This window comes from Humulus lupulus, chromosome 3 (assembly GCF_963169125.1).
Source record: "Humulus lupulus chromosome 3, drHumLupu1.1, whole genome shotgun sequence".
NCBI classification, from domain to species: Eukaryota; Viridiplantae; Streptophyta; class Magnoliopsida; order Rosales; family Cannabaceae; genus Humulus; species Humulus lupulus.
Genome location: NC_084795.1, coordinates 40819858 through 40832117, shown reverse-complemented (window position 1 = coordinate 40832117; position 12260 = coordinate 40819858). Strand labels below are relative to the sequence as shown.

Below are 12260 nucleotides of genomic sequence, written 5' to 3'. Positions count from 1 at the left end.
AAGAAAACAGTCCTTTCATGGGAATTTATTTTATGATTCAAATCTCATATATATATATATTTTTTACCTTGTTTTTTTTGACAAAATGGAGAGAGGATTTTGAATCGTATATTTTAGTCATTAGTATTAATTACAACTTGACACTTTTACAAGTGTGAATGGCTAAATAATAGAGACATTAGCCAATTGGAATTTTATTTTAATATTTTTCAGATCCAAAACCAGAGCCACTCTCATAAACTCCCACGTTTTTTATTTTTTGGACAAGAAAAAAAAATTACAATCTGACCAAAAGAAATTAGTTCTATTTAATATTTATTTATTTATATTTTAACTCATCCAAATCCAAAACATTATTGTTATATTTTTTATTTCCAGTTTCTGAGAAGAGTCTTCGAGTTTCTCTCTCTAAAAAGCTTCTGCTTCAAAATCTTTCCTTCTTCCAGTGCGAGAGAGAAAGAGAAAAAGAAAGAAAGGAAGAAAGAGGAAGCATTTGAGAATCTTACGGTCAGGAATATCAATTCGTACCCTTATTTGCTGGTAATGTCTTCTTCCACCCTTACAATTTGTCTTTTTGATTTGGGTTTGATCTCTCTGCAATTCACGGCTATTTTTTTGGTCACATTTAGAATTTGTACGGTCAACGATTATTGATGTATTATGTATGCTTCAAGTTTGAGGGTTTTCATTTCCCAGATCCTTTTGGGTGTGGTAACCGGAACTGATTTGTTTTTTTTTCATGTCTTCAATTTGCTTTTTTCCTTTTTATTTGTAATCATATTTTTGATGCCCAGGTGAGCGAGCTATCCGTTAATGTTGTTCGTATTTCTCTTGCATTTTCTTGGAAAGTCAAATGAAGCATTGGGATTTTTTTTTAAATAGTGTTATCCGGAATTATTAAGTGATAGGGATTGTTTTATATTTCTATTTTGTTTTTAATTCCTTTTTTTTTTTTAAAACAAATTTTCAATCATATCTTGAAACTACTAAAATTCCTTTTTATTTAATTCTTGTTTTTAAAAACCAAGTTTGCAAATCCATAATGGGTTGTTATAGAAAAGTTATATATGTGTAAACTTAAGCAATTAGATGATATGTTTCTGCGAGACCTCACATAATGAAATTTAACACAACTTTCTTGTTTCCCATTTCCTTACGGATTTAGTAAAATAGACCATATTTTTAAATGGAAATTTGTAGCACAATACCTGTATGTTTTAATTCCCCTGACTCTTATTTCACATCTACTGAGATAGTTATAGACATTATTTGGGTATCTTGGTGGATGTATGTAATTTTGCTAGTTGTTTACAAAATCTGAATGATGGCTCTTTTTTAAATTGGGAAGTTTTTTGCATTGTTAGGAATCATATTTTAACTGTCATGTGACTTGGATGAACAAAGTTGCTTCTAATACATAAAAGTTTGACTATCAAAGCTTAGCTAAAGTCGTTTTATTCTTTAGTCTTTACTGAAATCAACAGAGTGCTGTTTCTATTTTTGTAGGAATAGGTTCAGCAGAGAAGATATTTGGAGGGGGATTGTTATAATAATTTTTAAGTATTAGAGAGCGGCAGCTGATTGATTAACGTGTTAGTTCTTCTACACTTGCATCAGGTGAACTCGCACTTGAATTTTTCTGGCTAAAGAAATTTTTTCAAAATTCAGCGACCAGGTTCAGGGGGCGACTTGCCCCAAGGTGGCGAGTACAACCCTTTTCCTGTAGCTCGAAGGGCAAATTCTGCCCATACAATGGTCATGGATGAGGATTTGGAGGGTGGCAATCTAGGGTCTTACCAAGACAGGCCAAGAACGTTTCCCAGTATGCGTAGCAAAGCTTACACCCCATGGGTAGTGATCTTATAACGATTTTGTTGCACGAATTCTTATTTTGCCAGAAACTTATATTTTTTTTTTGTTCTTTCTTTTCATGCAAGCCTTGCTTTCTTTTTTTATACACTAAGATAAAAATTTATGTGATTTTTGTCGTCATTATTATTGTCTATGAACTCTATTTTTCTATCATAGTTTTCACATCATTAATGTTGAGTTCATGAAACTTGTTTGTTTGTACAGATTTTTCGAGTCCTACTTGGAATAAACTCTCGCGTTCTTTTTGTAATTTTGCTCTTGGGATTAGGAGCAGTGTTTTATGTAGGAGCACGTACTTCTCCCATCATTGTGTTTGTCTTCTCAGTTTGCATTTTCAGCTTTCTTTTGTCCATATATCTTACTAAGTGGGTACTCGCCAAGGATGAGGGGCCTCCTGAGATGGTCCAGGTATTTCTGCTTCAAATGAATTAGTTTATAGCGTGATCTCAATTTGTTAGTTTTTCTCAATTCATGATAATCAATGGGTGAAATACCTAAATTTATTTGGTATCCTTTTGTTCTTTTCAGATATCGGAAGCTATTCGAGATGGAGCTGAAGGTTTCTTCAGGACCCAATATGGAACTATCTCTAAGATGGCTTTTTTGCTAGCTCTAATTATCCTATGCATTTACTTGTTTCGCGATATAACTCCTCAACAAGAAGCTTCTGGTATTGGGAGGTGATAACATAACTCTTCTTTACACCCTCTTCCTATTTCTCCCACCAAACTCTGCCAATACATATTAATGTTTCGAACTGCTGATGTAGGTCTACTTCTGCATGTATCACCGTAGCTGCATTTCTTTTGGGAGCTTTGTGCTCAGGTGCTGCAGGGTATGTTGGGATGTGGGTTTCTGTCCGTGCTAATGTTCGAGTATCTAGTGCTGCAAGAAGATCTGCAAGAGAGGCGCTGCAGGTTTGTTTTTAATTTGATTACTTCTTAAAAGGTGTTTCAGAGTTTCAATTTATTGGATAATTTTATGTGCAGATAGCTGTTCGAGCTGGTGGTTTTTCTGCTATGGTTGTTGTTGGTATGGCTGTAATTGGCATAGCAATTTTGTATGCCACATTTTATGTTTGGCTGGGGGTGGATACACCGGGTGGAATGAAGGTTACTGACTGTAGGTGTCAACTTTCCTTTTTTCTTGGCATAAATTTTAAATTTATCACGCCAAAATTAAGTTGCTTACTCTTTTATAATTCTTATTTATCCTATTATGCTGGAATAGATTTTATTGTAATGTTACATCTTACATATTGTCATCATAGTATTCATGTTGCAAATTTTACAAATTACAACAACGTTAAAGCATTCTGGAATTCTGTGTTATGTTTAATTCCTATTTGTTCTAGATTATTGGAGCAATTATGTTAGCAGATTTAAATCGATAGTATTGTCTAATGACATTTTAGAAACTTTTCATTGTCATTTAGCAGTTATTAGTATGATAGTAAACTTTACTGATGAGCCAGTGGTGACTAATTGGCACTCACTGTTCACCTAGGTCACAGTTGTAAATACCAATTCGCTTCTCTCAACAGTGGATAATAGTTTAACCTTTTTGTTATGTGCAAATAAAATGGCACTTGAGTTCTGATCTAGTATTAGAGCAGTTAGTCTGATTGTAGCTGAACAGCAGCACACAAAACATTTGTAAGAAATGGATTCTGTGGTTGATTTTTTATTTCTGTGTTGCTATTAGTTCAGTGGTTCAATAGGTTAAGGTTTTCTTCATTTCTTGATTTCCTTTTCTGTCAAGTTTCAAATGTAGTGCTGGACCATGTGATTCTTAATTATGGAAGATAGAGTCAAGGAGTGTAATTAAGAGGATGATTGTGGAAGGAGTCAATTAAATTCATGTTACACTACCCATGATGAGAGGTAGTCAAGCCTATGGCTTGCTTTCACTACCTTACAATATGCTAGAGTTTACAGCGGTCCAAAGATAATATATGTGTGTGTGTGTATAAACGTGTTTCACTAATTTTTTCGTTTCAAGCTTGCTGTTTCTGTGATATTGACAAGTAAATTTGGGATCTAAATATGTTGATCATAATCTTCATTTTAGAATCCCGGTTACATTTTGCCTCTCTATGCTTCTTTCTTTCTTCTCTCTTGCCATCACCATTATGGTTTGCTGATCACATGTTATTTTGGTTTTCCTTGTGTATGAAACATAGTGTTAGCTTATGCCTATTAAAGTTTTTTTATTGACAGAATTTTTTACACTTGTTTTCTTTGACTTGTATATGTCTGGATTCTAGTGACCATTTCTATTCTATTACATAATCTGCCCTTGACTTTGATGTATTGTCTTCCAGTGCCTCTTCTTCTTGTTGGATATGGTTTTGGAGCTTCTTTTGTTGCCCTGTTTGCACAGTTGGGAGGCGGAATATACACAAAAGCAGCAGATGTTGGAGCAGACCTTGTTGGAAAAGTAGAGCAGGGCATTCCTGAAGATGATCCTAGAAATCCTGCTGTGATTGCAGATCTGGTAATTAGTCTTGTCATTTTAGCTTTTTGTTATGGAGACATTGTATTAATTAGCCACGCTCAACTCAATCAGCTAAAGTTGGTTTGTGTGTGATTGTCAAGTGATACATGTGAAATTTTAGCAGATTGAGTTGAGTGTGGCTTATTATGTAGGTGAGTGCTTTTTTCTTTAAAAAATTGATCAGCTAAAAAATAATGTCTTGCTAATGTAGAAAGAATGATAAAATCTCTTAAAGGAAAATGGAATTTTGATGAGTATTGTGAAAATGTCTATAAAAGTGAAATGTTGGTGAATAATGTATTCATCCCCCCCTCCCCCTTCTCCACCCTTCCTCTCATATTTATTGTTTTTAAATTTTCCTTGAAACTATTGACATCCTTCCGTAATTTTTCAGATACACTAGATACCATAATTATAATTACATTTTAATGTCTATATAGTCTTAGATGAGAACTATTTTCTAAGCAGATTCTGTCACTTTGTCACTCTTTCTTTATTGTTTCTGTTCTCAATTTGCTGATTTGACTTTGGTCTTTCAAATAATTTCATGAAAGGTTGGAGACAATGTAGGCGATTGTGCAGCTAGAGGTGCTGATCTATTTGAAAGTATCGCAGCTGAAATAATCAGTGCTATGATACTTGGGGGAACAATGGCTAGACGTTGTAAAATTGAAGGTAAGGTGTTTTTTCCTTTTTAGATTTTATTTGAGGTTGCTGTTTTGACCTTTTTCATAGAATACCCTTGTTGCTTTTAAAGACTAATTTCTGTATTGCTCATTTGTGCAGATCCAACTGGCTTCATATTGTTCCCTCTTGTTGTTCACTCATTTGATCTTGTTATATCATCTGTTGGAATTTTCTCAATTAGGGGTACACGTGATTCTGGTGCGAAAGGTCCTATAGAAGATCCCATGGCAATTCTCCAAAAAGGATATTCTATCACTATTGTGTTAGCTGTATTGACATTTGGCCTGGTAATACCTCATCTACAACTAAAACATAGTTATTTTTCTTTAATATTTTAGTGTGCTGCTGAACTGGTCTCTATTGAAAATTATTTTCTTCATCTGGATCTAATATTCTCATATATTAGTTTATTTGAAAAGTCAAAAGCTCGCAAAGTTGCAATATTATCTGGCCATTTTTGTTCTCCTCCCATATATTTTAATGGCGTGGTTTCTGGAATCATTCAGTCTACTCGCTGGTTGCTTTACACTGAACAAGCACCTTCTGCATGGTTTAACTTTGCCTTATGTGGGCTAGTTGGTATCATCACAGCTTATGTTTTTGTCCGGATTACCAAGTATTACACTGACTACAAGCATGAACCTGTACGCTCTTTAGCTCTTTCTAGCTCCACGGGTCATGGGACAAATATAATTGCTGGTGTCAGTTTGGGCCTGGAGTCAACTGCTCTTCCTGTTCTTGTTATTAGTGTAGCTATTATCTCAGCCTTTTGGCTCGGTCAAACCTCTGGACTGGTAGATGAAACTGGAAAACCAACAGGTGGGCTCTTTGGTACAGCTGTAGCAACAATGGGAATGCTTAGCACTGCTGCCTATGTTCTTACTATGGATATGTTTGGTCCTATAGCTGATAATGCTGGTGGAATTGTAGAGATGAGTCAGCAGGTAATCCTGGAATTTTTTATAAATGGAAATATTTATCTATTTCCATTAGTATAGAAGGTTGTTCTCTTTCTTTATATATATATATATATATATGTATAAATATATATATATATATGTTTTATTTAACTGATTTATATAACTTAAGAATAAATGTATCCTTTCAGCCAGAAAGCGTTCGAGAGATCACTGACCTCTTGGATGCAGTAGGTAACACTACAAAAGCAACAACTAAAGGATTTGCAATTGGATCTGCTGCACTTGCATCGTTCCTTCTGTTTAGTGCATATATGGATGAGGTTTCTACATTTGCACGTGTGCCTTTTACAGAGGTAACAGAATTGTACATCAACCTTGGTTGTCTTTTTTTATTTCAAGCACTTATTTTGCTCCTTATTTGGCCACCTTTTATTTTATTTTCAGGTAGATATTGCCATTCCAGAAGTTTTTGTTGGTGGGCTATTGGGTTCTATGCTTATTTATCTATTTAGTGCTTGGGCCTGTTCAGCAGTGGGCCGTACTGCTCAAGAAGTTGTCAAAGAAGTAAGGAGACAATTTATTGAGAGGCCTGGTATAATGGTGAGTTTTTTTATGGCTTCTTATGCAGTACTTTATTTGTGTTGATCATTGTATTGTTTCAAGATGGAAGTTCTAACGGCATGATAACCACAGGACTACCAAGAGAAGCCCGATTATGGCCGTTGTGTTGCTATTGTAGCATCTGCATCTTTGAGGGAAATGATAAAACCTGGTGCCTTGGCTATTATTTCACCTATAGCAGTTGGTGAGTCTAATAATCTTGTTCTAGTATTACTCTCCATTTAAGTAAATTGATGAAAATAGTTTGAGTGGTTTTGTGATTGCATTCTTTCTTAGTTTCATTTTTTGCCTAGTTTGAAAATGGTTCTTGTGCCTCATTGCTCTCACAGGAGTTATTACGCATTCAATATTTAGTATTATCATATTCTGTAGCATTTGCGGTTCCCCTATTCCTTTTGCTTACAGAAAGATTTTATTAGAGAATTTTATCAGTACCCGAGTTTTGTCATATAAATAACGATGATTGATGACTCTGTATGGGGAAACATTCAATTTAATTCCACCAATGATTTTGGTGTTTATTTGGGTTCTCTTCATTATATCACTCGACTGAGATTTTTATTTCCTTGTCAACTTAATTCCACTAATTATTTTCTTCTTTTTATGGATTGATGATGCGTCGTCAATAGGATATAATTATTCTTTACTTTAATACAATAGTTATTGTTTTTTATCAAAAGAAATGAAGGATTAATTATGTTGACTAATCTCACTTGCAGGTCTTCTGTTCCGGATTTTGGGATACTACACGGGGCAACCTCTGCTTGGGGCTAAAGTTGTTGCTTCAATGCTGATGTTTGCAACAGTTTCTGGTATTCTCATGGCTCTTTTCCTGAACACAGCAGGTGGTGCCTGGGACAATGCGAAGAAGTACATTGAGACAGGTGCCCTTGGTGGTAAAGGAAGCGAATCTCATAAAGCTGCAATTACAGGAGACACGTAAGTCTTATTTGTTTCTCTTTTCTGCAGTAGTAGAACATTTGTTGGCTCTAAAGTTATAATCTCCTAATGCTGTTCCTTACCTTTTTTCATTTATATATCACTTAGAACTAGTCATTTTTTCCATTAATTGTTAAGAACTTGTAATGAACTGGACTCTCACTGAAAAAGAAGGGGTGAAAAACTCTCACTGAAAAAGAAGGGTGAAAAAACATTGTGTGTTTGATGATTATAAAGAACCAAGTATTACCAATCTAAATTTTGGGGAAAAAATAAGATCAATATGTCTTACTTGTCTATGTTCTTGTGCCAAATACTATCGAAGAGTTTTTAACAAAATCTGATTTCATTAGTCTCCTCGGCAGTGATTCACTATTGGTTACATTTAGCAAATAAATTCAATAGTGGAGGATGGCAGCCTCAAGTTTTATTTTGTTTTCCATTTAATCTAATGATTACAACTCAAGTTTAACGTAATGGTTAAGTTCATTGATCTTGTTTTACTTTTTTTTTACTGGTGCTGCAGTGTTGGAGATCCATTTAAGGACACAGCAGGGCCTTCCATTCACGTCCTGATAAAAATGCTTGCAACGATTACACTTGTAATGGCTCCTGTGTTTCTGTGAGTAGTAGTGCTTATATCGACCATGGTGTCGTTGCCGGCGTATTATATTGTATTGTATTGCACCCATTTTTCTTGGTTATTTAGATGTTTTTTGCAAATACACAGATAGATCTTTGATGTAGAAATGAGGGGTGCCTGATTTAGTGATATACCAAATTTTCTTCACCTGAATCTGAAATAAATGAGATATTTAACTGCTTTTTAGTGCTCAAACATACTTAGTGATCACATGGTTTTGAGGTTTTATAGCTTTTTACCCACTCTGCTGCTTCGAAAGTAAATACCTCCTGAATCTCAAGGATGGATAGATACTCTGTTTTCAAATAATTATCTAGTTATCAAATTAAATATCAACTATATATTAAGTTATAAACTTAAAACTGTCTGTTTTAACTAATATATTATATATGATGTGTATATTTTAATTAATCATATATTTTATATGGTGATTTGTTAGGCAGCATCGATTTTGGCATTTTGAATAATAATTTATGAATTATGATTCAATTATGTAACAAGTAAGGCGGGTGGTGCAGGTTTATAGTTTGACGTATCTTTTTCCACCTATTACTCATATCATAGACATTATAATCATAAACTAGTGGATTCAAATAACATACAATAGAAAAATTAATATTATTCAAATAGGGTCTGGTTCAGGAATTCAAAATAATTTTGATACGGTTTTGTATCCTACATTGTAAATTACTGTAATATATGTATATTTCAGGTGAACTGTAATTGTAAATTACTAAAAGAGTATTGTAAGGGGTGCCAATGGTTCTCAACCCCTTGTTGAGTGAGACTCAATATTTGTTTTTATCAAGAAAAAAAGGAAAAAACATTAAAATTGAAGAAACAAACTGGTGACCACATGGGGGTGCACCTCCCACAAATTTAACCTACCAGAAGTGTTCGAAATCATAGCCCAAGCGGCCAATTTATGAGCACTAACATTATTCATTCTACTAACCCAAAAGCAAGACATAAAAAGCAAAAAAGTGGTCAACACTCAATACTTAATTACACTAATCAATACAATTATTACAATTATAGCAATGCTTAAAAAAGTGGTGGGATGAGAAGAATTTATGAATTTAAAAATTAAATATCATAATTTCAATTTTTGTTCTAATATCAATCATCATATAGGAGAGCTTTTATTATCTCTACCTATAGAATTTTTTCTCATTTTTAAGGAAAAATTACATGTGCATCTTTTTTAACATTTTATTTCCAATTTTACCATTGCTTTTTTTTTTATTTACTAACATACCATTTTTTAGATTTTAATGGTTTGCCACATTTTGCTTCACGTATGGCGCGTGTACTATTTATGAAGCACATCTCTAACATTTTTTTTGCAACTCGTCCAATCTAATCAAAGCTTTTCTGTCTGGTCATGGTTTATAGGGTCTTCTCCATTAGGCCATTATCGAGGAGTGGTATAGTCGATATAGCAGTTATAGGGTTGTGGTGTTCTTAAGGGTTTCTTTAAATACTGGAAGAACTTAAGTAATGACGATAACTCGATCGTTCATTTCTTCATCATCAAAGTCTATCACTGAAAAGATAAAGAAAAAGAAAAAAGCCATGTCTAATTTGGGGGAAAATGATTCAGAGGAAGATGTTAGTGATTCTTGTGAGAAGAATTAGAGTAAGAGTGAGGGTTCTAGTAAGAGGAAGTATGTGAAAAAGAAATCTAAGGGGAAGTCTTCAGATGATGATTGTCCAGTGAAAAAGTTGAAGGTAGTAGATGTTGAGATTGGTTAAATATAATGGTTAAGATATTTACACATTGAGGTGCAAAACACTTAATGATTTTCACTTAAAGAGAAGTGAAAACAGAGATTGTGTAGAAGACATCTAAAAGTGACTTTTATTGGTCTAAAGTGATACAATGAAATATCCAAACATTCCCAAAAAATTTGGTAGCAATTGGAGCAATTTTAGGACCATGAATGGTCCAAAGTTAGAGAATGTGGCGACACGTCGCCTACTATCAGGCGATACATCGCTTGACAGTTTACGTAAAATGCTCCAAATGATGTGTTTTAAAAGATCTAATCCTATTGGTTAGACTTATGATGATGCCTACACTATATATATGAGTTATTAGAGTTGAAAAGCCTTGATCACACTTTCCAACTCTCTCTCTCTCTAACCTCATTCTCTCTCTAGCTTTCTAAGACCAAAGTTTTCTCCAAGAAACTCATCAAGCTTTGCTTGACTTGCATGAGTTTTAAGGCTTGTTCAAACTCAAATCTCATTCTACTTAGTTGAAGCTTCAAGCAATTGGGAAGGCTTGGAATAGAGATTTTGGACAACAATATCATTATTGTGTATATGCCAATGTATATAAATTTATCTTATCATCATTTAATCATTTAGTTCTTTATATTCAAGATTAACATTCATATCATGAATATGTTTATTTGATTATCAAGAATTGCATTCATACTTTGAATTTGAATCTTGATCAACATCTAGGGTTTGGAATATTGCATTATTATCATTATTCATTGTTAATTTGCAAAGAATACAGTCATATATTCCCAACAGTAGATGAATGACAATGATGATTTAGAGATTGAAGTCCCTAAGAAAATCAAGGTATATTTGTTTTTTTAAGTTTCTGTTTAGTTTCTTTTTTTGCATTTGTTTTGGAAGTTATTTTACATTTTATGGTTTCTGATTTTTTCATTTTTTTGTGTGTGCTTTGTGTTTTTTAAGGATATCGGTTTAGTTTCTTTTTGGTTTGTTTTGTTGTGGTCTGGAGTTTGTGAGATTTTTAATTTTTCTTTTTCTGTTGATTTTGCATTGCATTTTTTGTTACTTGTTTGGTTTCTTTTTTATGTGTTTTTATTGTATGCAAGTTTGTTAAATTTTTTTATTTATTGGTTACTTTTTGATATCTTTCATTTTTAGGGATTCAGTTTGCTTTTCTTTTTCATTTTTTTGTATGTGCTTTGTGTGCTTTTTAAGGGTATCGGTTTGGTTTCTTTTTCATTTCCTTTTGTTCTCGTTTGGAGTTTGTGAGATTTTTAATTTTTCTTTTTGTTCTCCTTTGATTTTTCATTGCATTTCTGGTTATCTGTTTGGTTTCTTTTTTTAGGTTTATTTATTGTATGCAAGTTTGTTAAAAAATTCAATTATTGGTTACTTTTTTGTATCTTTTTTTTAGGGTTTCAGTTTCAGTTTCAGTTTGATTTTGTTTTTTATTTTTATTAAATTTTTAGTTATCTGGTTAGTATCCTTTTTAGGGGTTGCGAATGAGTTAGTTGTTCTTTTATGTTTGAGTTTATATGTTTGGTTACTTTTTTGTGTCATTTTTTTGGGGTTTCAAAATGGTTTTTATTGTTATTGTATGTTTTATAATCTATTTGGTTTCCATTTTTTATATTGAGTTTCATGATTTTTTTTCTAACTTGTTTTATTTAATTTACTTTTTTTTTTTTTTCAGGAATGGTAGTTTTATTTCAAGCCTGAAAATAGGGTTCTAGGTAAAGTCATTTTCTATCATTCTTCAGAGATGTCATGTATTGCTATTATAAATGCTAAATTGACTAGTGAACAACTTAGTCTGTTTAGTGGTACATGTTTTGGCAACTTTTAAAGATGAAGTCGATGGCAATGCAAGCTCAATTTATTCATTGTGCTTTATCTAGGGAAATTCATTAAAAAAAAAAATGAGTGTGAAATATGATTTAAAGTTGGGTGTGATAAGGTGAGGTTTAGTCTGCCAGAGTTTGCAGTTATAACTGGTCTAAAGTGTGTAGGTGATTCAAATATGACAAAGTTTGCAAAGAAGGATAATGATTTTGTTGAAAAGTATTTTAGTGACCACCAAGTTGCTAACAGTGTTGTGGAATAGATGTTTTTATATAGTGATTTCAAGACACATGATTTTGCTGTTGAAATGACCATTTTGTACTTTGCTACAAGATGTTTGCTTAGTAAGCATGTTACCAAAAAAGTGAAATTAGTTTGATAGTTTGAAATTTGCAATTATAACTTGGTGAATTTGATATTTTTTTATGGGGGAAATTAGTTTATGACATGACTTTGTATAATTGTAGGCTAGGTCCTAGGGGAAAAAA

At 33.1% G+C, this 12260-nt stretch overlaps 1 protein-coding gene across 2 annotated transcripts; it reads left to right on the top strand.

Moving 5' to 3' along the window:
* Positions 1-359: 359 nt before the first annotated feature.
* Positions 360-8359, top strand: LOC133822568 (pyrophosphate-energized membrane proton pump 2). Of its 2 annotated transcripts, XM_062254944.1 has the most exons (16): positions 360-540; positions 1507-1592; positions 1669-1851; positions 2077-2280; positions 2401-2552; positions 2642-2789; positions 2862-2994; positions 4196-4368; positions 4923-5043; positions 5155-5342; positions 5562-5999; positions 6164-6328; positions 6420-6575; positions 6669-6780; positions 7316-7535; positions 8062-8359. In XM_062254944.1, exons 3-16 carry the CDS (start codon positions 1753-1755, stop codon positions 8159-8161), a joined length of 2409 nt encoding a protein of 802 aa, XP_062110928.1. In that variant the 5' UTR covers positions 360-540; positions 1507-1592; positions 1669-1752; the 3' UTR covers positions 8162-8359. The 2 variants fall into 2 exon arrangements, with proteins under 2 accessions (XP_062110928.1, XP_062110927.1); XM_062254943.1 differs by lacking the exon at positions 1507-1592 and having other exon boundaries at positions 1618-1851.
* The last annotated feature ends 3901 nt before the right edge of the window (positions 8360-12260 follow it).

What these genes read in the sequence shown, in the direction of transcription:
- LOC133822568 (XM_062254943.1), top strand. Translation starts at nt 1,753, where the DNA reads ATGGTCATGGATGAGGATTTGGAGGGTGGCAATCTAGGGTCTTACCAA. An exon ending in GAAGCTTCTGGTATTGGGAG is followed by an intron (nt 2,553 to 2,641) that starts GTGATAACATAA and finishes CTGCTGATGTAG; the next exon opens with GTCTACTTCTGCATGTATCA. An exon ending in CTGCAAGAGAGGCGCTGCAG is followed by an intron (nt 2,790 to 2,861) that starts GTTTGTTTTTAA and finishes TTTTATGTGCAG; the next exon opens with ATAGCTGTTCGAGCTGGTGG.